The sequence below is a fragment of the Panthera uncia genome, assembly GCF_023721935.1.
Source record: "Panthera uncia isolate 11264 chromosome A1 unlocalized genomic scaffold, Puncia_PCG_1.0 HiC_scaffold_17, whole genome shotgun sequence".
NCBI classification, from domain to species: domain Eukaryota; kingdom Metazoa; phylum Chordata; class Mammalia; order Carnivora; family Felidae; genus Panthera; species Panthera uncia.
Window position 1 is genome coordinate 118,495,638 of NW_026057577.1, and position 21,053 is coordinate 118,516,690.

General features: G+C 47.7%; 1 protein-coding gene across 1 annotated transcript; it reads right to left on the reverse strand.

Annotated features, from left to right (window-relative positions):
- Positions 1–1,890: 1,890 nt before the first annotated feature.
- On the reverse strand, positions 1,891–19,826 carry NIM1K (NIM1 serine/threonine protein kinase). Its single transcript, XM_049648115.1, has 3 exons — positions 18,786–19,826; positions 4,759–5,027; positions 1,891–2,783 (listed from the first exon to the last, which is right to left on the reverse strand). Exons 1-3 carry the CDS (start codon positions 19,075–19,077, stop codon positions 2,034–2,036), a joined length of 1,311 nt encoding a protein of 436 aa, XP_049504072.1. The 5' UTR covers positions 19,078–19,826; the 3' UTR covers positions 1,891–2,033.
- Between the last annotated feature and the right edge of the window lie 1,227 nt (positions 19,827–21,053).

Consider the following 21,053-nt stretch of genomic DNA (forward strand, 5'->3'; position numbering starts at 1 on the left):
ATCAACAGGTAAAAGTAGGATAGCCTTCTCTCACATCAGTGATGTGAGAGTGACCCACTTGCAGAATTTGTACTTCTCTTTCCTACAACCCAGGTTCAGCTAGATTAGAGGTTTGGGTTCCCAGGGGCAGGGGGATGCTTTCACCAGGGGACCCAGTAAAGGTCCAGTGAACTGGAATCCATGACTATCGCATGGTCACTTTGAGGTCACTGTGCCAGTTGACAAGCAAAGAGAGGAGCTATCATACTCGTGGAGATTATTCACTCTGATCATCATAAGGGGATAAAGAGGAGAATGTCTGGAACCCAGGAAGTTCACTGGAGCCTAACTTTGGGGCCTCATGATACCAGTGAACAGGCAATTGCAGGAACCACGGCCTGACAAGGGCAAGGCAACTCAAGGCTCAAATCCTTTTTTTTTCTTTTTTTTTTTTTAAGATTTTGTAGAATCTTTACACTAAATGTAGGGCTCAAACTCACAACACCAAGATCGAGAGTCACATCCTCCACCAACTTAGCCATCCAGGCACCCCTAGAGGCTCAAATCTTTGATGATAAAGATTTACACCATACTAGACCAATCTAGGCCAGCTGAAATGCTGGCCAAAGGTGAGGGACCTTTAGAATGGGTGACAGAGGAGGGAGGGATGAATCCAATCCTAGCCTCGGGACCAGCTGCGGTAGTGACTGTGGCTCCATAGTCTTCAAAGCGTGGTCCCTAATGGCATCGGCATCACCTAGGAACTTATTAGAAACGCAGGTTCTTGGGCCCCGCTCCAGATGTGCTGAATCAAAACTCTGGGGGTGGGTTCTCACGGTCTGTTTTAACAAAGCCTCCAAGAGATTCTGATGCACCGGACCTGAGAACAACTGTTGTAACTTGTCCTACTAATCCTCCTGCACGGAGTGCCAGCAGTGACTTGGATTTAACAGAGGGTGGGTCGGGGCAGAGCCTGGGGTGGTGTGTGTGCCAGGTAGCAGCTATGTGCCCATCGGATCCTTCCAGCCACGCTTCTCCCTCCAGCCACTGAGGCTGTGACTGTTTCCATACAAGTTTGAACAACCTTATGCAGGTCCTACTTGATCGTATCTTGTCACCTGACCCTGGCCACCTCCGGGGCTTCTCTGACACTATGGCATGGGAAGCACCAGGAACTCATCTGGCACTCACACATCATAATCTGCAAATGTTCTTCCAAAGCATGCTCCAGAGGTACTTACACACAGCAAATTCTGGGGATGCAGGGCAGGTGACACCATGGGACCACTCTTGACTAGTGGTGAACAGGAGGTGATGGGTAAATGTTTCTCCATTTGTGCCCTAGGCAGACACCTGAGATGTGTTCCATAAGGCTCCTCAGAGCGTCCTGCAGGACTGAGTGCCGACCACCCATAGCTCTGGCCAATGTGTGTTGGCTTTTCCTGTTTCTCTCCCCTGCCCCTCTCTCCTCTCCAGGATCATTTCCCAAAGAAACTATTCTACATGGAGCCTCTGTCCTAGGCTTTGTTTGGGAGGAACCCAGTCTTGAACCCCTAGCTGCCTGGAATGCTCTTGGCCTGCTTTCCAAGGGTCACTGCTGCTTCCTATTCAGATCTCAGACTATCTACTCCAAGTATCCTCTCCTAACGGTCCCATCCAAGGTAGCAAACCTCTAATATCACATCACCCTATTTGCATTCTCTTTAAAGCATCTATCACTATCTGACATTTTTCTGTAAAAAATGTCTTTGTCGCTGCCTTTGTTCGGCACTAGACTATCCTGAACAGGAGGGGAGGGGCCGGGACTGTGTCATTCTTCGCTCTTTCCTCGGCACCTTAAACAGTTCCTGGCAGAAATATTTCTTGATTAAATAAATGAATGAACGCTAGAGTTGAAGAACAAGAAAGCAAATCTAGGCTTTTCTGGGGGGAAAATGCAGATCTTAAATTTAAATTTATTTAAAAATTACAAAAATGTCTCCACCCAAGTTGTCCATGAAAAAATTTAAAAGCAGCAACAATGCTCTTGGTTAATTATCAGCAGTTAACGCAATTTATAAAATTGAACAAAACTTAGATGTGTGTCTTATGCCTCTATAGACACGGGACCCTTTCTTCAGGTCCCTTTCTTTCGGGTCTGGTAGTATCATTATCGGGACACTTTCCAAAGCCTTTTTTCTTTGGACTCTATGTAAAATGATCCGATAGACCCCTGTAATGGAGCTTCGGGCATCTCTCCCTTGGTTGTTTCGAATGTGCTCTTCTGTAATACCCAAGTGTTCTAAAGTGCTTTTGACCTCGTTTTCTTCTTCCTTGAGGGTGCTGGTTTCAGACAAATGTTTGGGATCCAGTTGGAAAGGCTCCAGAGGGGTGGGGTACAGCACCCCTTGCATCCACTCATTGCTCATGATGGAATCGATGCCGTGCCTGTCGGTGGGTACGGGCTGAAGGACGCCCCGGATGAGGCGGAGGCAGGGCTCGGACACGTGCGGAGGCACGCTGTATGTGCCCTCCAGGATGCTCTTCTTCAGCTTGGCCACGGTCTCTGCCCGAAACGGCATGGTGCCGGTCACCATGAAGTACAGAAGCACCCCCAAGGCCCAGATGTCCACATAAATGCCGACATAATGCTCGTCTCGGAAAAGCTCGGGCGCCGCGTAGGGAGGCGACCCGCAGAAAGTGTTGAGCATGTCGCCTTTTTTACTTACTGTGCTGAATCCAAAATCACCCACCTTCACACAAGTATTACTGGTATAAAACACGTTTTCTGCTTTCAGGTCTCTATGAATAATTTGGTTCTCGTGCTGTGGAAGAAGACACAGGGAAAAGCTATCATTTTCAAGGAATAATACTAACAGAAGCAAATGTGTCAGTTGCTCTGAAACAGTGAAGTGATAGATGACGGAGTAACAACCAGTTCAGCGGATGTCAACCTAACTCAGATTGCAAGCCTCGAGGGCCGCCCGGCCATGCCCTTTAGCCAACGCGACACCCACACATCCCCCAAACAGACCAAAGGTTCTTTTCTTCCGTGGGGCAATGGTTGGAGTCTGTCTGACACTTGTGACTCAGGAATCAGTGCCAGAAATGAAACTTAGATCTTTTGAAACTACATGATCCAAAACACAACGAAATGGTAATCCTTCATGTTTGAGGCCATGAATGAGTTTTTCTGGCTGAGCAACTCTTGACTAGAGCCAACACCAACAAGACTTAGAGCCCTCCCCAACTTTTCAACCCTGCTCCTTTGTGGGGGCTCCTCTCCAGAATTCAGTAGAAGGAAAGAGGCTATATTCAGCAAGTTTTAGCAAGTCCCACTGTGGGTGGCGAGCATGTACCCCACCCCCACTCTCACATTCTGGATCCATACAGACAACCTTGAAGACCCCTGACCTACTTAGTCCCGAGGGCTCTTGGGATGGTTTAATGTGACTTTGCTGGGCTTCCTGGGGTAAGAATCTGGGCTTTGGGGCCTGATGGCTGGGTTAATTTTAGGTTCAATGATCCCAGCAGTGTAATATGAGTGTTTCCCTTCTTTGTAAAATGAGATACCGGGAGCCACCTCATGAGATTGTTGTGAGGGTGGCCAGTGGTACTGTATCTGCAGTGCTCAGCAAGGTCCCGGCCCAGAGTGGACACACTCAGTGGAATCTGGATCTGTGTCCATGACTCACCACTGGACAGATGGGAGAAATGTCAGGGCACGGAGCTTCAGAGGCCTCAGTCTGAGTTCCCTCTGCTCTCCCACCCAATTTCTTTTCCAAGTAGGATGTGGAAGACTCTTTGCCCATCTGTTCCATTGCTCAATGTGGGTCTGGCTTACTGCCTGGCCCTGGGACAGTTCACCACAGCATGGGGCCACTTAAATGACACCTGGTGGAACTGAAGATCTGAAGCACCCACCCCCATTACGGTTGGGCTTTTCTCTCTCACTCACTTCTTTTTCCTTCTCTTCTCCCTCCCAATGCCTATCTCAGGTCCCTGGGTCACTAATTTCCCTTAGTAATTTGTCCAGGAGGTCACTTGATGACAGTCTTGCCTCCACAGCATCCAGTCAGAAGAACGAACTAGAAATAGCCTCTCACCTCACGTAGACCCCAGACGAGTGTCTTTCCTGCCAACTGTACTGAGACTGTACTAGGTAAAGAGGACAGCCCAGACTTCTGCACTAATGGAGCCGTAAAGATGGTGGTCAGGCCCACGTGTCAGGCTCCTCAGTGTGTGGGGGCAAAACAGCCAACAGTGGAGAGGGCACAGCAGAACCAGTTCTGGGAGGAACTAGGGGTGTGTGTGTGTGTGTGTGTGTGTGTGTGTGTTTTAGGAGTCCACATTTACCTAAAGAAATGATCAGAGGACTAAAGTAAGAATGACATAATAAATGTTAATCTGCTGAGCACAGAGGCAGCAAGAGCTGGAGGAATTCACCAAAGGCAAGAAGGGTCTGTATGAGCTGACGTGACATTGAAGAAAATTCCAGAGAGAGACAAAACTGAGCAGAATCATGAAGGGTGGAGAGGATTTGGAATGTGAGACGTGGTAAGAGGGCAGAGAGACACAGAGGCAGGGAGACAGGGCCCCGAAGCAGCGTGGAGCCAGCTGTCTGGCAGTGACGAGATGGGGGCAAAGAGTGTAATCTCGTCTAGACTCTCACAGAAGGGACTACTGTCTGCCTTTTGCAGGACCGAAGCCTCCGGGGACGCTTGGAGAGTGGCCAACTGGAGCCCACGCTCCCACTGTGGGCCGCGTGGGGGCAAGACTCCATCCCTCACACCCACTCACCATGTGCTTCACAGCAGACACAATCTGGGAGAAGATGAGCTTGCTTTCTGGCTCTGAGAGTTTCCCTTCAGTGCTGATTTTCCCAAAGAGTTCCCCACCCCCTGCATATTCCATCACCAAGTGGAGCTTGGATAGGGTCTCCACCACTTCATACAGACGGATGATATTGGGATGGTGCAGTTTTTCCATGCTGGAAATTTCACGGGACAGTAGCCTTTGGGTTTTCTGGTCCAGCTTGGTCTTGTCCAGGATCTTAATGGCCACCTTTTCTGGGGAAAAAAAAAAAAAAGAGAGAGAGAGACGATGTGCCCATGTTCACAGGTACATAGATAGTTAGAAGTGTGAGGAACCCACATGGGCCCCTTTGTTTTACTGGACACAGAGGTTAAATGGCTGTTCCCAGGCTCCTGGAGCTCGTCAGTGGTGATGACAGACAGATGGGAGTTCCTTGAGCTCACAACAGTGCTCATTTGGGATCGGTGTGAGTTTTCCACACACAGCTTTTGTGTGTTTTCCTGTCTTCTAGGACTTCCGGACTTCCAAGACTCCTGTCTTCCAAGGAAGTTTCAGTTTGATGATCTTTATCTAGTTGTCTGGGTAAAGTGTAAGCTTCTTTGCTTAGCCCAGAAAGCTCCTCCTCATCAGACCCAACCCACCTCTTCTGCCTCATCCTGCATCGTTCCTGTCCACAGTCCCCGCAGCCCCACGCACAACGTTACACAACTGTTTGTTGTTCCCTGAAAAGGGACTGAACATCCATGCCTGGGACCTTTCCTCCATCTGGATCATTTCCTCTGCTTGGCTCGTCACTGCTTCCCTGTTCTGTACTCAGGTAACTCCTGATTACCCTTCAAGGCTAGCCTCAGAACCAGTCCCAGGACGTCAATTCCGTGTATTCTCTGTACGATAATCTCAGCACACCGGCCTATAGATGCTGATTCCTTGTCTGTCTCCCCCTCCTCCCTCTTCCCACGTGGCTACGTTTTATCTGACTTTGGCAGCACAAAGCACATAATGTAAGAGTACGGGCCACACAGAGGTCTGTGCAGAGGTCAGGGGGTGCACGAGACTGACCGGCAGGGTGACGTGTGGCTGGCGGGAGGGTTCGCTGGTATGATGGCTCTGGACTGCAGTTTACTGTTATGTATTGAGAGCCTTAAGCATGGCTGCATGTTTTAAGCCAGCCATTTTGCTTTGGTTGATTAACCTTAAAGAAATAATCTGACATGGGCACAAGACACCCTATGTCAGAAGACTTTGGTGACATTGGGAACAGCACCCAGCAAGAGAGACGGCTAAAATGAAGTGTGGTCCATCCATCTCTATAATGGTACACCATGCAGCTGTCAAATTAATGATGCTGATTTTTATTAATTGACATGAAGTGATGTTCAATACAGAACAAGTGAGAAAAAAATACAAATACACATTTGCATAGAAAAAAGTCTGGCAAGTTATTCACCAAAAAGTTTAGAATACTTATTTTATTAATAGGGGGATCGCGGGTGGTTTTCCGTTAATTTTTTTTTTAACTTATCTGTATTCTCTAATTTTCCTACAATTAATCAGACAATTAACATATATTGCATAATAAAAATGGTTACTGTTTGAACACGGTGAATCTACTCCAAAGTAAAACAATTCTTTTTTTTTTTTTTTTTTTGGTTCGAATTGGACCACATTTTGTATTAGGAAGAAAGAAGTTTCCAGGCAAGTAAATGGGAAAACAGGATTGCAGGGCCCCTGAAGACCCACAACTGCTTTGAAGAACTTGGGCACAGTGGCTGTGGGCACAAAAATAGATGCCGCTAGTTAAAAATAGGAGTGTTGTTTATATATTAAAGTAGGTCCTCGGGGCTTCTGGAATGGAAAGGGGCAGGGTTCTCTGGTCTCTGAGGTCATGCTTGCTCTAGAGGAGGCAACACTAGGGAAGAAGGAGGCGAGTCACAACGGAGCAGAACCCTTGGGGTTTTGTGTCACCTCAGTGGGCCATCGGCCCCAGGGATGCACTGCCACTACCAGCCGTCTGGGCCTTCTGCCTCCCCGTCATGTCTTTTCTACTGTTCCGTCCTTAGGAGTAAGATTCACTCCACCTGCTTACCAGAAGCAGAAACTCTTGGTTTTGGGTAGCCTGTTAGGTAGAGCTGCTATTTTAACAGCTGGAATGATGAGCCCCATCCTTTAACCTGACAGATCGGCTGCAGAAGAGCCCCCACCGCTGCTCTTCCCTGATCCTGACCCTGAACCTGACCCGGACTCCTGTTAGGGTGCATATCCTCTTTGCTGCGTGGCAGGCAGAGGCACGTGGTCACCCACGTTGCGGGCACCCAAGAATCAGGTCGCGGTGAGGTCAGGCTGCTGTCACAAACCTCCTTTGAGCACAATTCGAGTCTTATTTTATTTTTTGTTTTTCTTTTATTTCTTAAAGTTTATTTATTTTAAGAGAGAGAGCAAGCAAGGGAGGGGCAGAGGGAGAGGGAGAGAGAGAATCCCAAGCAGGCTCTGCATTGACAGCACAGAGCCCGACACATTCCCATGAACCATGAGATCATGACCTGAGCCGAAGTCAGGAGTTGGACGTTTAACTGACTGAGCCACCCAGGTGCCCCATTTTTTTATTTTATTTTATATTTGAGTGGCTCTTGGCAAAGGCTGCCCTCCCAGAGCCTGGACCAGAATAAGGCAGGAGAGGAGCTGCGAGAGGGAGGCCTTTCTTTTTTATTATTATTATTTTTTTAAAGTTTATTTATTATTGAGAGACAGACACAGAGCATGAGCAGGGGAGGGGCAGAAAGAGGGGGAGACACAGAACCCTAAGCAGGCTCCAGGCTCTGAGCTGTCAGCACAGAGCCTGACGCGGGGCTCGAACTCACAAACTGCGAGATCATGACCTGAGCCGAAGCCGGACGCTCAACCAACTGAGCCACCCAGGAGCCCCAAGGGAGGCCTTTCTTAAACTCTGTGCCCTGGATCCCCCCGGGCCTCACTCCTGTCCACCTGTTTCCTCTACTTGGTGTTGAATCAGATTATTGCCATGTCTCCTAACATAAATGTATGATCATAGAAAACATGAAAAAGGCTCCAGTATCCTGGATTGTCACTAAGTGAAAGAAACTGCTCTTCCAAGGAGAGCGAGGTGTCCAAATCCACTCTTTCAACAAGGGTTCCGTGAGCACGGACACAACGTGCCAGGCAGTGAGGAAGACACTGTCCCTGCAGCTCAGCAAGGGACAGAGACTTTTAAAAAGCCCATATTACAAGTGCAGCACGTGTGAGGAAGGGGTGCGGGTGGAGCATGGAAAGGCCTCCCTGGGAAAGGACATTTGAGCGTGACCGAGAGGTGAGGAGGGAGGCCAGGCACGTGGCTGTGGGATCACATGTGTGCCAGGCCCGGGCGAGGGACAGAGGGACACGATGTGTGCTCGAGGACTCGAGCGGGAGCCCACTGTGCTGGACACAGAGAATGAAGGGAGCCCAGTGGGGTACGCAGGATCAGAAAATCTGGGGCTTTGGAGGCTGCCTTAAGAAACCTAGGCTTTGCCTGTGGGACAGCGGGAAGACAGTCCACGGTTCTCGGGAGAGTGATAATCTGACTTCCGTGTCTGAATGAGTACTCGGGCTGCACTGAGGGAAACGGATAGAAGAATAGGCCTGGGAGCAGGTTGGCGGGTTGGGAGATCCCAGAGAGAGGACTCTCCCGGTGCTGGCAGGAGGGAGAGAGACTGGACACACTTGAGTAACCCTCCCCTTTCTCCAAATCTGGTCAGGAGTCTGACACAGGTCCCATGTAGTGGGCAACACATTCCTTAAACTAGGACTTGCAGACTTGAATATCTCGAGAGGCCAGGGTGGTGATAGGGTGGCGAGCTTGCATAAAGCAACCGGGAACAGTGGGGACCACGGTGTCCTGAGGAGGACATGCCCTGGTGCAAACTCAACTCCAGACACTTGTTTGCCACGGAGACTCGGTGTTGTCACAGCTGATTTTTTTCAAGAGAAGCCAGACCTCTGAATTTTTATGCAAACGTTCCAATCGCTAAGTGACAGCAACTAATTCACATTTTTAAACCTAAAGTGAACCAGGCAGAATATATCTCGAGGACCAAAGGGAAAAGGGGAGAAAATCGATATCAGAACACAGAGTGTGGTGTAAAAAATTTGCCACGAGAGGATCTAAGATCGTCTTTACAGACACAGAGCCAGGGGCTGGGAGAATAGGTATCAGGCCCTCCCTCTCGTTCCTTTGATCCCCTGCAAGAGACCAAAGCCGACTGGAACCCAGAGAACTACAGAGACATAACACAGTCTGGGGCAGAGAGCAGAATGGGGAGTGGAGAGTGGATCTGGAGAGGCAGGTGGAAGATGCTAGGCACAGCAGGCTTGCAGGGTAAAGGTGAGGGAGGTGATGTGGGTGAAAAGCAAGAGGCTGTGCTTTCCCTGGAATCTGACTAAGTGTCAGCCAGAAGAATGTAGTGGAGAGGCAATGAGGGAAGGTTCTAGTGGTAGGGATGTATAGGAAAGAAGATCTTGAAGCAGGAAAGGCCCTGATACCTTGGGGTATTGGTCCACACAACTTTTGATTGGCTTTCTTTACCCATGAAATATTTTTGAGCACTACTCCGGTTTCACTCAGAGGAAAAGCCAGAGTCCTTCCTATGACATAATGACCCCACATGATCTGGTGGCTGCTGTCCCCTGGCCTCATTCCTCTGGCCGTTCCTGGACTACTACAGGAACTACAGTACTACACTCCCTCCTTAGGCTTGCTACCCTCTCTGCATGACCGCTTCCCCCCCACATCTGTGGGCAGCAACCTTATTTCTTTCAGATCAGTGATCACCCCCTCAGGAAGGCTGTCTCTGCCAACTTATCTCAAATAAATGTGGCCCTCTCTGTGTATATATATATATATATATATATATATACACACATATATACATACACACATATATATGTATATATGTATATATATATAATATACGTGTACTAATATACACATTTTAAATGTATATATAATCATGGAAATTCAAAAGATATCGTGACAAATAAATATAAATGGAAATTCTTTTTCCAAGTTTATTTATTTGTTTTGAGAGAGAGAGAGAGAGAGAGCACGGGGGAAGGGCAGAGAGAGAGAGAGGGAGAGAGAGAATCCCAAGCAGACTCCGAGCTGTCAACACAGAGCCCAGTGTGGAGCCTGAACCCACGAACTGAGAGGCCATGACCTGAGCCAAAATTAAGAGTGAGCCGCTGAACTGACTGAGCCACCCAGGTGCCCCCGGAAATTCTAATATTGCCTTCCCTTATCCAGTGATCATCTTGGGCATCCCCTAGGGAATGTGCACCTTACTTTGGAGGCCTCTCGGGGTCAGCAATGACCCCCAATTTGCTAAGACCAATTGTTATTTCTTAGGCTTTATCCCTTCTCCTTGAAACACCTTTATCACTTGGTTTCTATGGCATTTCTCTTCCCTCTTTCTTGTGGTTTTTTTTTTTTTTTTTTCTTATTGAAGCATAGCTGACATACGATGGTATATTAGTTTCTGGTGTACCATATAGTGATTCAAGTTCTGCACATAACGCTCACCTCGGTAAGTACTCCCCACCCATCACCATGCAATGTTATTGCACTATTATTGACTATATCGCCTGTGCTGTGCTTTCCATCTCCGTGACTTATTTATTTTATAACTGGAAGGTTGTGCCTCTTAGTCCCCTTTGTCTATTTCACCCATCCTCCCCCCACCCTCCTTGCCTCCGGTAATCACCAGTTTATTCTCTATATTTAAGAGTCTGTTGGTTTTTTTTTTTAGATTCCACATATTAGTGAATGCACATGGTATGTGTCTTTTCTCCTGCCTCTTCTACTTCTGAGCCTCTTTTGCTGTGTCCTTTTCATCTCGGTAGCCTCTGAGTGTTGGCTACCTGGAGGCACAGTCCTTGGACTCCCTCCCTACAACCATTTCCTTGGTGATTCCAGATGCAGAAGCATGTCTGCCTGCATGACCTCTCCACTTAGTTGTCTTAGTTTGGATTCTGCCTGAAGCAGAGTCCGAGGCAGGGATGCAGGTGCAAGTAGTTTACGAAGGAGATAACCCCAGGAAATACAGATAGAAGAATGAAAAACCGAGATGGGAAAGGAAAGACGGCCAGTAAATGATGTGTTACTAAGCAAGTTATCGGTCATCCTGCTGAGTTACTGTGCCTTGATATCACAAGAAGAGCTGGCGTATTTATGGATCAACTACTGCCAGTAACTGGTTTTTGGCCACTCCTGGGGGATGTAAATTCCCCTCTCCTTCTGGCCTCCCATGCCTGCGGGAAGAGCAGGCTCCAGAACCCAGAGAAAGTCCAGAGGCAGAGAGATAGCGAGACTGGCATGTGAAGGTTAGGCTTGCATGCACCGAGGTGGTAAGGTGCCTGGAGACGTGGGTGAGGCCCCGACACGTATGCGTAATGGATGTGTAAAAGTACGTACGACACAACATGTTCCGTACTCTGGGTCTCCTCCCCCCACCCCCAGACGTGCTCCTCCTACAGTCTCCCCAGTTTCAGTAAACGGAAACTCTATTCTTACACTTGTCAGGACCAAAACCTTTGAGGATTTGACTCTTCTCTTACACCCCACTTTGAATCTGTCAGCAGATCCCTACTAGATACAGCCAGAATCCAGCCGCTTCTCAGCATTCCACTGCTAACTTCCTGCTCCAAGCCACCACTAATCTCTTGCCTGGATAACTGGCACAGACACCTACCTGATCTCTCCTTTTCTGCCTTTGACCCCTCGCAGTCTATTTTCAACAGAGCAGCCAGGGCGATCCTATTAAAGCATAAGCCAGATCGTGTCACGTCCATGCTTGGCTCCAGTTTCACTCAGAGGAAAAGCCAGAGTCCTTCCTATGACATAATGACCCCACATGATCTGGTCACTGCTGTCCCATGGCCTCATCTCTCTGGCCATTCCTGGAGTACTACAGTCACACCCCCTCCTTAGGCTTGCTACCCCCTCCGCATGACCACTTCTCCCCCACATCTGTGGGCGGTGACCTTCTTTCAGGTCAGGGATCACCCCCTCAGGAAGGCTGTCCCTGCCAACGTATCTAAAATGTGACCTTCTCTGTTCCCTATCCCCTTTGCTTGATTTCCTTCTTATCACTCACCACTATGTAACATAATAAATATTTTCCTGACTTATTTTTGTCTGTCTCTCCCCAGTAGAACGTAAGCTTCATAGCACATACTGGTGTCTATTTTGTTCCCTGCTGTATTCCCAGTCCCTAGAAGAGCACCTGTTACACAGCAGGTGCTGAACAAATATTTGTGGAATGAAGGCTCTGATCTAACCTCACAAGAACCCAGGGTGAGGAATATCGTCACAGAGTAAACTCAGTTTGGCACTTTGCTTTTTCATTGACTGTTCTGTTCTGTGCACCTTCCACGTTACTGTAGACTCTTCATTAATCCTGATTTTTAATGGCTGTGTAACCTTCTATCCAGTGTATATGCTCTCATTTACCTGGCAATTCTTATATCATTGGATCACATAAGGGATTTCTAGTCCTTTGCATGATAAATAACACCCACAATGAGCATTTTTTGGTTACAGTATTTCCAATATTGGACCTATTTAGGATGGATTCACCAAAGCCGCTTTAAACCGTTTTTAAAATAAGAAAACAAGCTTTAATTGCTGTTTTAATGAATGTGTTCAAGAGGAGGTATCATTTCTTTAAAATCCATGACCCTTCTCTATGAAGCTTTACTCTAGACTGAGTTAGTCCCCAGTCCTGTCCGCCAGGAGGTGACAACAGAGAGGACTTACCAGAGAGTACTGCCATGCCTTGCTCCCTCTAAAATCTCTTCCCTGCCCCCACTGGGTTCTCATGAGGCATTTTATACTAACTTAAGTTACCAAATATTCGTTGAATGTTTAGTTGAATGTTTACTATTTATAACCCATGTGGGGAAATTCTAAGGATCAAAATGATACAATGACACCAAGGAGCCTGTAACCAGAACACCCAAGATTTTCGCTACCCCCTGGATGTGTTAAGCCCCAAATCTTTATTTCCCGTTCCTACTTTCCCTCAGGCTCCAGGGTGGCCGTTAGACTCCATGACCTTCATGTTCCCCCAAATCAGTGCTTCCAAATCTTCCCTCTCAAGTCTGCTTCTTTTTCTATAGTCACTACCCACTTCTGAGTTGCTAAATAAATGGGACCCTGGGCATCACTTTCAATACCTCTTCTCCCTTCCTGCTGTCACCCATGCAACTGACCACAGGGTTTTCCAATATTCTGAAATATTTCTCAAATGCATCTCCTTCTCTCCATCCTTCCTGTCACTTCTTTAGTTGAGATGGACATCATCATTCATCTGGACTATTAGACTAATACTTTTTCTGACTTCCCTGACTCTTGTCATGCCCCAACTTCAATTTGCTTTCCTCACTGAAAGTTGATCATATTAATCACTTTGTATTAATTGCTTGCTTAAAGCTCTTCGGTGGCTCCCCAATACCTAAATGACAAAACCCAAATGCACAGGAAGACTCTCCATGATCTAGTCCCTGCCTGTGTCACCTTCTGCATCCCCCTTGCCGAATTCCTTTTAAATTTCCAAATACTCCCCTCACTAGCTCATACCTCCATGTGCTTCATAAACCTCTAGGCCTACTGCAAGCCTGTCCCGGTCAATGACCCTTTCCTGCTCCCCTTGAGCACAGCTGAACACACCCATTTACCTTACTCTGCGGCCACACCTTCCAGTCATATCCCATCTCCAGTACCTACTGTGAGTTCCTAATAGGCTACCACCACATTGTACTCGACTCTGTAAGGCCCAGAACAAAATATCGGTACGGGAGTGTTTATTATATTTTTAAAAAGGAAGGTGAGGGGGCATGAATAAACTGATGAATAAGTAAATTGAGAGAAAAGAAGAAAGGGTTCTAGAAACATGAGACTAGAGTAATACACAGGAAGACCAGGGAAGAAGAGGTCAGGAAGGGCAGCAACAGAGAAAGGGACAGGCACCCGTGGCCTCATTTACTTTTGTTTGTGACAACAGATGGAACATAAAATATTCAGAGGCTGAGTGCATCATCTCTTTTGAGAAATTTCTAATCAGCTTAAAAGGGGACTCATAGCTCTGCCCTATCAGCTTGCAAGGCCCAAGGGAATCTAAGCTGTTAGCTATAAAAATAAACTCCAGCCAACAGGGGCCTCCACTGGAGCCTTCCTTCTAGAGATCCAAAACAGCTGGTGCCCTTTGAAAACGACTGTCCTAGGAGCTGCCCCACCCCCCGCCCTCCCCCGGCACTGAAACTCTCTGCTTTCCTGGGAATCTCCTCCATTGTCTTGTCCAGGCTGTCCCCATTGCCTAGAAAGCCTGATGACAATTCCAAGCCAGCTGGCTTTGATGGGGACCATACTTACACAATCACTGTCCACATTGTACAATCTGATGTGGCTGGGCAATGGGACAGCTGTTTGAAATTCCCAGCGAACCTTTCTAAGCCAATTGCTGGTAAATCTCCTTCCTCTCTCAGAGGTAAAGATTTGGAAGGAACGTCACTTCTCTCTTTCCTTTCCAGTCAGCTCAGGGTGGCCAAATGTCCCTCCTCCTTTCCTCAGGCCAGTTCTTCGGGTCCCTGAGACTCCACTTCCCAGGACCTGAACCACCCTCCTCTTTCCTGAGCCTTCCCTGTCGTTGCATCTGGGGGCTCCCCCTGCTCCCCCGCCCAACCTCTCAGCTCCCTTTATGCTCACCTTCCTGCTCCTTCCTGACCGGGGGCCCACTGAAGGCAGAACCCAAGAGAGGCGGGGCGCGGAGCCAGGACGAGCCCGTTACAGGATGGGCCTACCAGTGAGGCCCAGGATTTCCTTTTCTGTCGCTCAATTACCTGCCATTACGGTTTCTGTTGTTCAAACTTGCTTGTTGAACTGATTTTTCCACCCCCTGTGCTTTTGGCCTCCATCCCCCTCTTTTGCACATATGTCCCATAGCCAGAGGGTGACACTGAACCTTTGACAACAGGGCTACTCTGTGGTGGGTCAGCACTGAGGAGAGCATGTCAGTGAGGCCACTGAGGCACCCAACTTGCACAGCAGAAAAATGCCGTGTTCTCTGAAACTCAAGGAACTAGAATTCAGTTAATTTTGTAATACAACAGACGAGAAGCCTTCGGCACTTGAGCAGGAAGTCACCATGTAAATGCCAGTCGTTGCTGTCATGCATCTTCTTCTGCCCTCCTTACTTAACAGCCTGTCTGCAGACTTAGACGCTTGCTTGCTAAGGGCTTGCGCTGATTTCTGTGCTTAGCTGCTTATCGGCTCTACGGCGGATGTGTCCGTTGATTTGCTGTGCTCTCTACTCTCCCCTCTCAGAGACACTACTTTGGACCTCAGGCTCTGCTGAGAGAGCCGTGGGACCTGTGGCCCTAGAGGCTGCCGCTGACCCGATGCAGGCGTGCCCTTGAACTCAGTGGCGGCCTGTCATCGGTTGGCGGGCGAGCAGTCACATTCTCTCTCCTCAAAATTCGAGCTGTCATAGAATGGAACTGGTGGTGTGGAGATGGGTAATAAAGCTGGGACATCGTGTAGACGTGGAACTGGCAACAACCATTCGCGGCCGTGCGTCTTCCGATAATCACGCAGAGAAAGCCACTCTGCAGAAGGAAGTATAGAGAGGCAAGACTTTCATCAAGGGACGCAGAAATGAGCAACCGCGAGCCCCAGAGAAAGAAGAGATGGAGAGTGTGATATCTTGAGACCCGGCTCTGCTCCCCTGCTGTGGGCCCACAGAATTGCCCTCGTACACACGAGCTCATCTGAGTAGGCTTCTGTTCCACGAACCCAGCTATGTGTGACTCAGCAGGCCTAAAGAACAGAGACTTTTTCGAAAAATCAGACTAATAATAGCATTTGATGAATGGTTAGTGTGGCTCTGTCTAGGCACACGGTAGATATTCAGTGTGTTAGATTTTTAAATTTTACTCGTGAAGAAATTGAGGCGCAGGCGTGCCGGGGTGGCTCGGTCAGTTAAGTGTCCCACACGACTTGGGTTCAGGTCATGATCTCACGGTTTGTGAGACTGAGCCCCACATCGGGCTCTGCACTGACAGTGAGAAGCCTGCTTGGGATTCTCTCTCTCCCTCTCTCTCTGCCTCTCCCCGGCTTGTGCTCCCTGCCCCCTCAAAATAAATAGGTAAACATTAAAAAAATTGCACAGAATGATAAAGTAACTTGTTCTGGGTCACACAGAAGTAAAAAGGATAATAATCCCACCCAGGTCTCACTGATTCCAAAGCCAGTGTCTTTCCACAATATTCACTCCATGCCCTTCTGCTACTTAATGACACGGCTCTCTCTTAGGCACCGTCTGAACGGGGAGAAGGGCCGGCAGAAAGCAGGCTGCAGGAAGAACCCGTGTCACTTCTGGGACACGCGGGAGGGCTAGATGAGGTCCGTGTTTCCCAAAGTGGAGCCGGTAACACTCACGGGGCGCAAAATGATTTTTGTGCGTGGAAACCGCCTTAAATGGCACTGATGCACAGCATAAAAACACTATTCCTGCTTCAGTTATTCTTGAATTCTCCTAATTAAGGCAAAGAGAAAGTCTCAGATCGGTTTTTGGAATGTTTTACTTTTTTGTTACTTGGCGGTTTTCCTTCAAAACTTTGTGGAAGTTCCTAAGAGACTAAATTTTAAAAGTTCTCACCATACACAAAAAATCCTAACTACGTGAGGTGACAGATGTTTTATTTTTTTTTTAATTTTTTTTTTAACGTTTATTTATTTCTGAGACAGAGAGAGACAGAGCATGAACGGGGGAGGGTCAGAGAGAGAGGGAGACACAGAATCCGAAACAGGTTCCAGGCTCTGAGCAGTCAGCACAGAGCCTGACGCGGGGCTCGGACCCACGGACCGCGAGATCATGACCTGAGCCAAAGTCGGCCGCTCAACCGACTGAGCCACCCAGGCACCCCGGTGACAGATGTTTTAAATAACCTTACTGAGGTAATCATTTTTCAATATATACAGACATAATAAAATCACTGTGGTGCATATTTTAAACCTACCCAATGTTATATGCCAATTATGTCTCAATAAAGCTGGGCAAATACATAAATAAAAAATAAATCTTTTAAATTTGTTTGCATCATATCTGTTTTTGCCATTACCTTCTATTCATAGCAAGTGACGTTGGTTTTTCATTATTTAAATAACATTACATTTCCTTCTGAAGTAAGTTTATTTAAGTAAAAAAATCGAGTTGCACCAATGATAGCTACCCTTTATTGAGTGGCTACTATGTGCCATATACTTTGTATATGTTTTTTCTAATTTTCCCAACAATTCTAAGGTAAGAATCATTATCTCTATTTTATGGCTGTGGCAACTAGGGACCAAAGAGTAAGTGCCTAGGAAGGGACTGAACCAGGACCTGAAACAAATTCATCTGATTCTGAATCCCTGTTCTTTCCACTGCCCCACGCTGCTTCCTCACCACTGGAATCTAACACCTGAACTCACACCCAGGAAAAAGCTCCAAGTTGGCCACATCTGGTAGCCTTTGCTCAGCCTTTGCCCCGTGGCCTTTCTGATGCGCTGGACATGCTCTCCTTTCTGAGTTCCTCCCCTGTTTTGCCTTTACCCAACTTCTCTTCTCCCCTTCCTAATCATGTCTTCTCTCCCAGTTTCTGGCCCCTCGTCTCCCTGTGTCCCCTTTGTCTCTCATTCTTGCTCCAGACCACTGAAAAGCAACACATGTCCCAATTAGATTCGAGTTACAGCACTAGACCTACTTTTGTGGATAAAGTCAGCACTGTCACTGTCTGCTGAAGTACTGTCATTTACCCAGGGAGGCAAGGTGAGTAGCCGAGATGTGAGGATGTGAACCCAGATGCTTGGGCTCTGAGCAAGACGGCAGGAGACTTGGAGCTCCAGTGACTTGGGACTATGCATGTGTGCACATGTGTGTATATGTGTTGGGGGGCGGGGGTGACTTTTATATAGGGGCCAAACATAGAGATGAAATTGAAGGTTGGAGCAGAGAAGAAAATAAGAGTCAACTCTAATATGAGAGAAGAGTGACACTGGAGATAGGGTAGCAGGCTGGGCCTATGGTGAGAAGATGTCAGTACAGTACTCTCAGGAACAGGATAGAGTCCATGGGCTTTAGGAAGTTGGTAAATTATATCAAGTCACAAATGTTATTTTCCTGCCTTACAACTCCCTTATGATAATCCCTAGGCTTCGGCTAAGTTACACGTGGCATGGGGGAGAGTCCACACTGGGCTGGGCCAACAAAGGGCTGCTGGGCTCTCTGTAGAGTTCTTCCTTGAAGCCAGAGTCGTGGGCACTGCTGGTCTGGGGTCCCGAGTGTCTGGATCCAAGGAAACATGGGTCTTTGCTAGACGGCAAGGAGCCAAGCAACAACGAGAACAGAGTAGACTGAAGCAGAGAAGGTCCTGAGATCAAAAGCCTTTCCCCCAGAGATAACAGAAGTAGCAGCCTCAGGTGAGGAGGGGAGACTGAACCCTGCTAGCTACTGGCAGTGGTGACCTGGGAGGCCTCCTGTGCCATTTGCATTGACACACAAACACAAACAGAAGTGATAAATAAGGACTTGGAATATGAGTTGCCTGGGAACCAAGCCCTACCCCACCCCACTTCTCCATGGCCTGACTGGACACAGTCCCCTCAACGTTGAGTGAGCTCATCCACACGGTACGGTGGGAGAGGTTTTAGAGTCAAAATCCTCTGAGATTGAACTGCCAAAAACCACATTTGACTTCTTTGGATCTTAGTTTCCATATCTCCAAATGGAAATACAAATCCTGACCTCACACCATTACTGTGAAAACCAACTGAGGTAACAGTGGAAGGCGTGTGGCACAGGGCTTGCGCCCAGCAGGGCCACCGGAATGTCGCTTCACCTGCTTCCCTGGCTCTGGCCTCCTAACCCTGTCCCCACACTAGGTCCTGATACCACAGGAGACAATCCAGGAAGGTCAGATCCTACCTTTAGTTAGGGAGTGAATCCCGAGCTTGACTTGGGAAAAGTTCCCACTTCCAATTTCCCCTCGGATTCTGTAGAAGCCAATACGTTTCCCCAGCGTGATCTCTCTCACCACCTTCTCATCTTGGGACATGTCCTGGGTCAGCTTCTCGAAGGGTGTCAGCTGGCGGGGCTGCCCCTCCTCATCCTCCTTGCTGCACTCCGTCTGACAGCCACTTTCCACGCTATCCCGCCGCTCCCACCTGGCATAGTGGGGGGTTACCAGGCCGCCTCCATTCACGTACACTGCAGTCATCGTCCACCCCAGGCTCACATCTCCGTCTCGGCCAAGGGCACCAAACGAAGGCAGGCTCGGGGAGCAGTGCCAAGGGCCCGGGGGATGGGAGATGGGAGTTAGGGCCTGCCAGAGCCCCGTGTCTGTGACAGCTGGCCTGCAGATCGGGGTAGGTTCCTTGATGAGCAGACCCCTTCTTGGTCTGAGGGGGGCAGAGGCACACGGGCCAGCAGAGTCTGCCCAGCCAGGCCAGGAGCCACCCACCTCACTCAAGACATTTCCCACCTTCCCTCACGTGGCACTTTCCAGCTCTCACTGTATAGGCCCGCACATCCAGTTACCATAACCACTCTCCGGCTCAGGCTCCAGGAACTTTCTGGCCCACCATGCAGTCTGATGCTCTGTGGAAGGTGGCTGCGTCCCAAGACAAAGCCTCCAGTTTGCTATTTCCTTTGATGGCCGGAGAATCTTTCATTGTGGTGTATAAGAGCCCCGTGGAGGCCCCCGGGTCCCTGCTGCTGGCGTTCCCTTCTGACCTCCTTCATTTTGCACTTCTCCTGCTGGCCAGCCTCAGGGCCCCTGAGACCCAGTGATCTGGACCCTAGGAGAGTGGAAACTTGCAAATCAGCCTTCTGGTCACACGGGCTGCCAGAGAAGGATTAAATCCCTGCAATGTCACTTTAGCCGGCCTTTATTTAGATGAGGCTTCCTCTAAGCCGTGAGCTGTCTCAAAAGTTTGGCAGGTGCTGATTCACCCTAAGAACAGAGAATAAGAAAATTTATTAGCCTACGCCAATGTACTGTACAGGATTTATAATGAATGTGAAACTGCCTTGTAAGCATTGATCTAAAAAGAAAAAAAAAAGCACTGTACAAATTTCAGTTATGACTGTCAGTAGTAAATGCTTGATTATAGATGATTTAGTAAGAAGAAAATGTACACACACACTCCTCAATCTACACTTTAGAAAAGCGCTCACAGCCTGTAAATAGTTTTAGCAAAACTATTTTTCTGTTTCTTGATGTTTAGGAAATATGCATGTTGCCTTAAATTGCTTTAAAGCCAGACTTTTAAAATAATGATATGGCATTAATGATGATAAAGATTTCCTATTAATATCAGTTTTCAAAAATTCTTACATTGATTCAAAGAACAATGTTCTTTACAATTTTTCCTATATTGGTTGTTCCCACTCCTTTTTTCTGTGCCATTTGTCATTAGCCATGACAAAGGCTAATTTTTCTCCAAGCTTATTTTCTGGGTATTTCTAATCAGGTATTAGCCTCCAGGCCCAACAGCTCATTCTGAAGGTGCAGAAACAGAGGATAATGTTACTGGAGGGAAAAAGTCTATGGCATCCTCAGTGATAAGAAATACTGTCCAGCGTGAATATCTTCATGACTTTTTCTCCTGCATCTTCTAGTAAGAAATAATCACTTTCTGAATCCCTACTGTGCTTTGTGCTTTTTTCCAAAATGTCTTATCGCCATGAAAGTGGGCACTGGGTTTAATTCATCTGTATTCCCTGCTCCCCTCCTCTCTCCCTCAGCATGGAGCACAATGTCTTACATAAAGAAAGTCTTTCCCTATCAAAATAACACTAGCATTCTTCACAGAGCTAGAACAAATAATCCTAAAATTTGTATGGAACAAGAAAAGACCCCGAATAGCCAAAGCAATCTTGAAAAAGAAAACCAAAGCAGGAGGCATCACAATCCCAGACTTCAAGCTATACTACAAAGCTGTAATCATCAAGACAGTATGGTACTGGCACAAGAACAGACACTCAGATCAATGGAACAGAATAAAGAACCCAGAAATGGACCCACAAACTCATCTTTGACAAAGCAGGAAAGAACATCGAATGGAATAAAGACAGTCTCTTCAGCAACATTGTGCTGGGAAAACTGGACAGCGACATGCAGAAGAATGAACCTGGACCACTTTCTTACACCATACACAAAAATAAACTCAAAATGGATGAAAGACCTCAATG

Bases quoted from the DNA above. Each gene is read 5' to 3' on its own strand.
- NIM1K (XM_049648115.1), bottom strand. From the start codon at position 19,077: ATGACTGCAGTGTACGTGAATGGAGGCGGCCTGGTAACCCCCCACTAT. The intron at 5,028-18,785 runs GTAGGATCTGAC...TTTTTTCCCCAG, and splicing joins GATTCACTCCCTAACTAAAG to AAAAGGTGGCCATTAAGATC. The intron at 2,784-4,758 runs GTGAGTGGGTGT...CTTCTTCCACAG, and splicing joins TGTCTGCTGTGAAGCACATG to CACGAGAACCAAATTATTCA.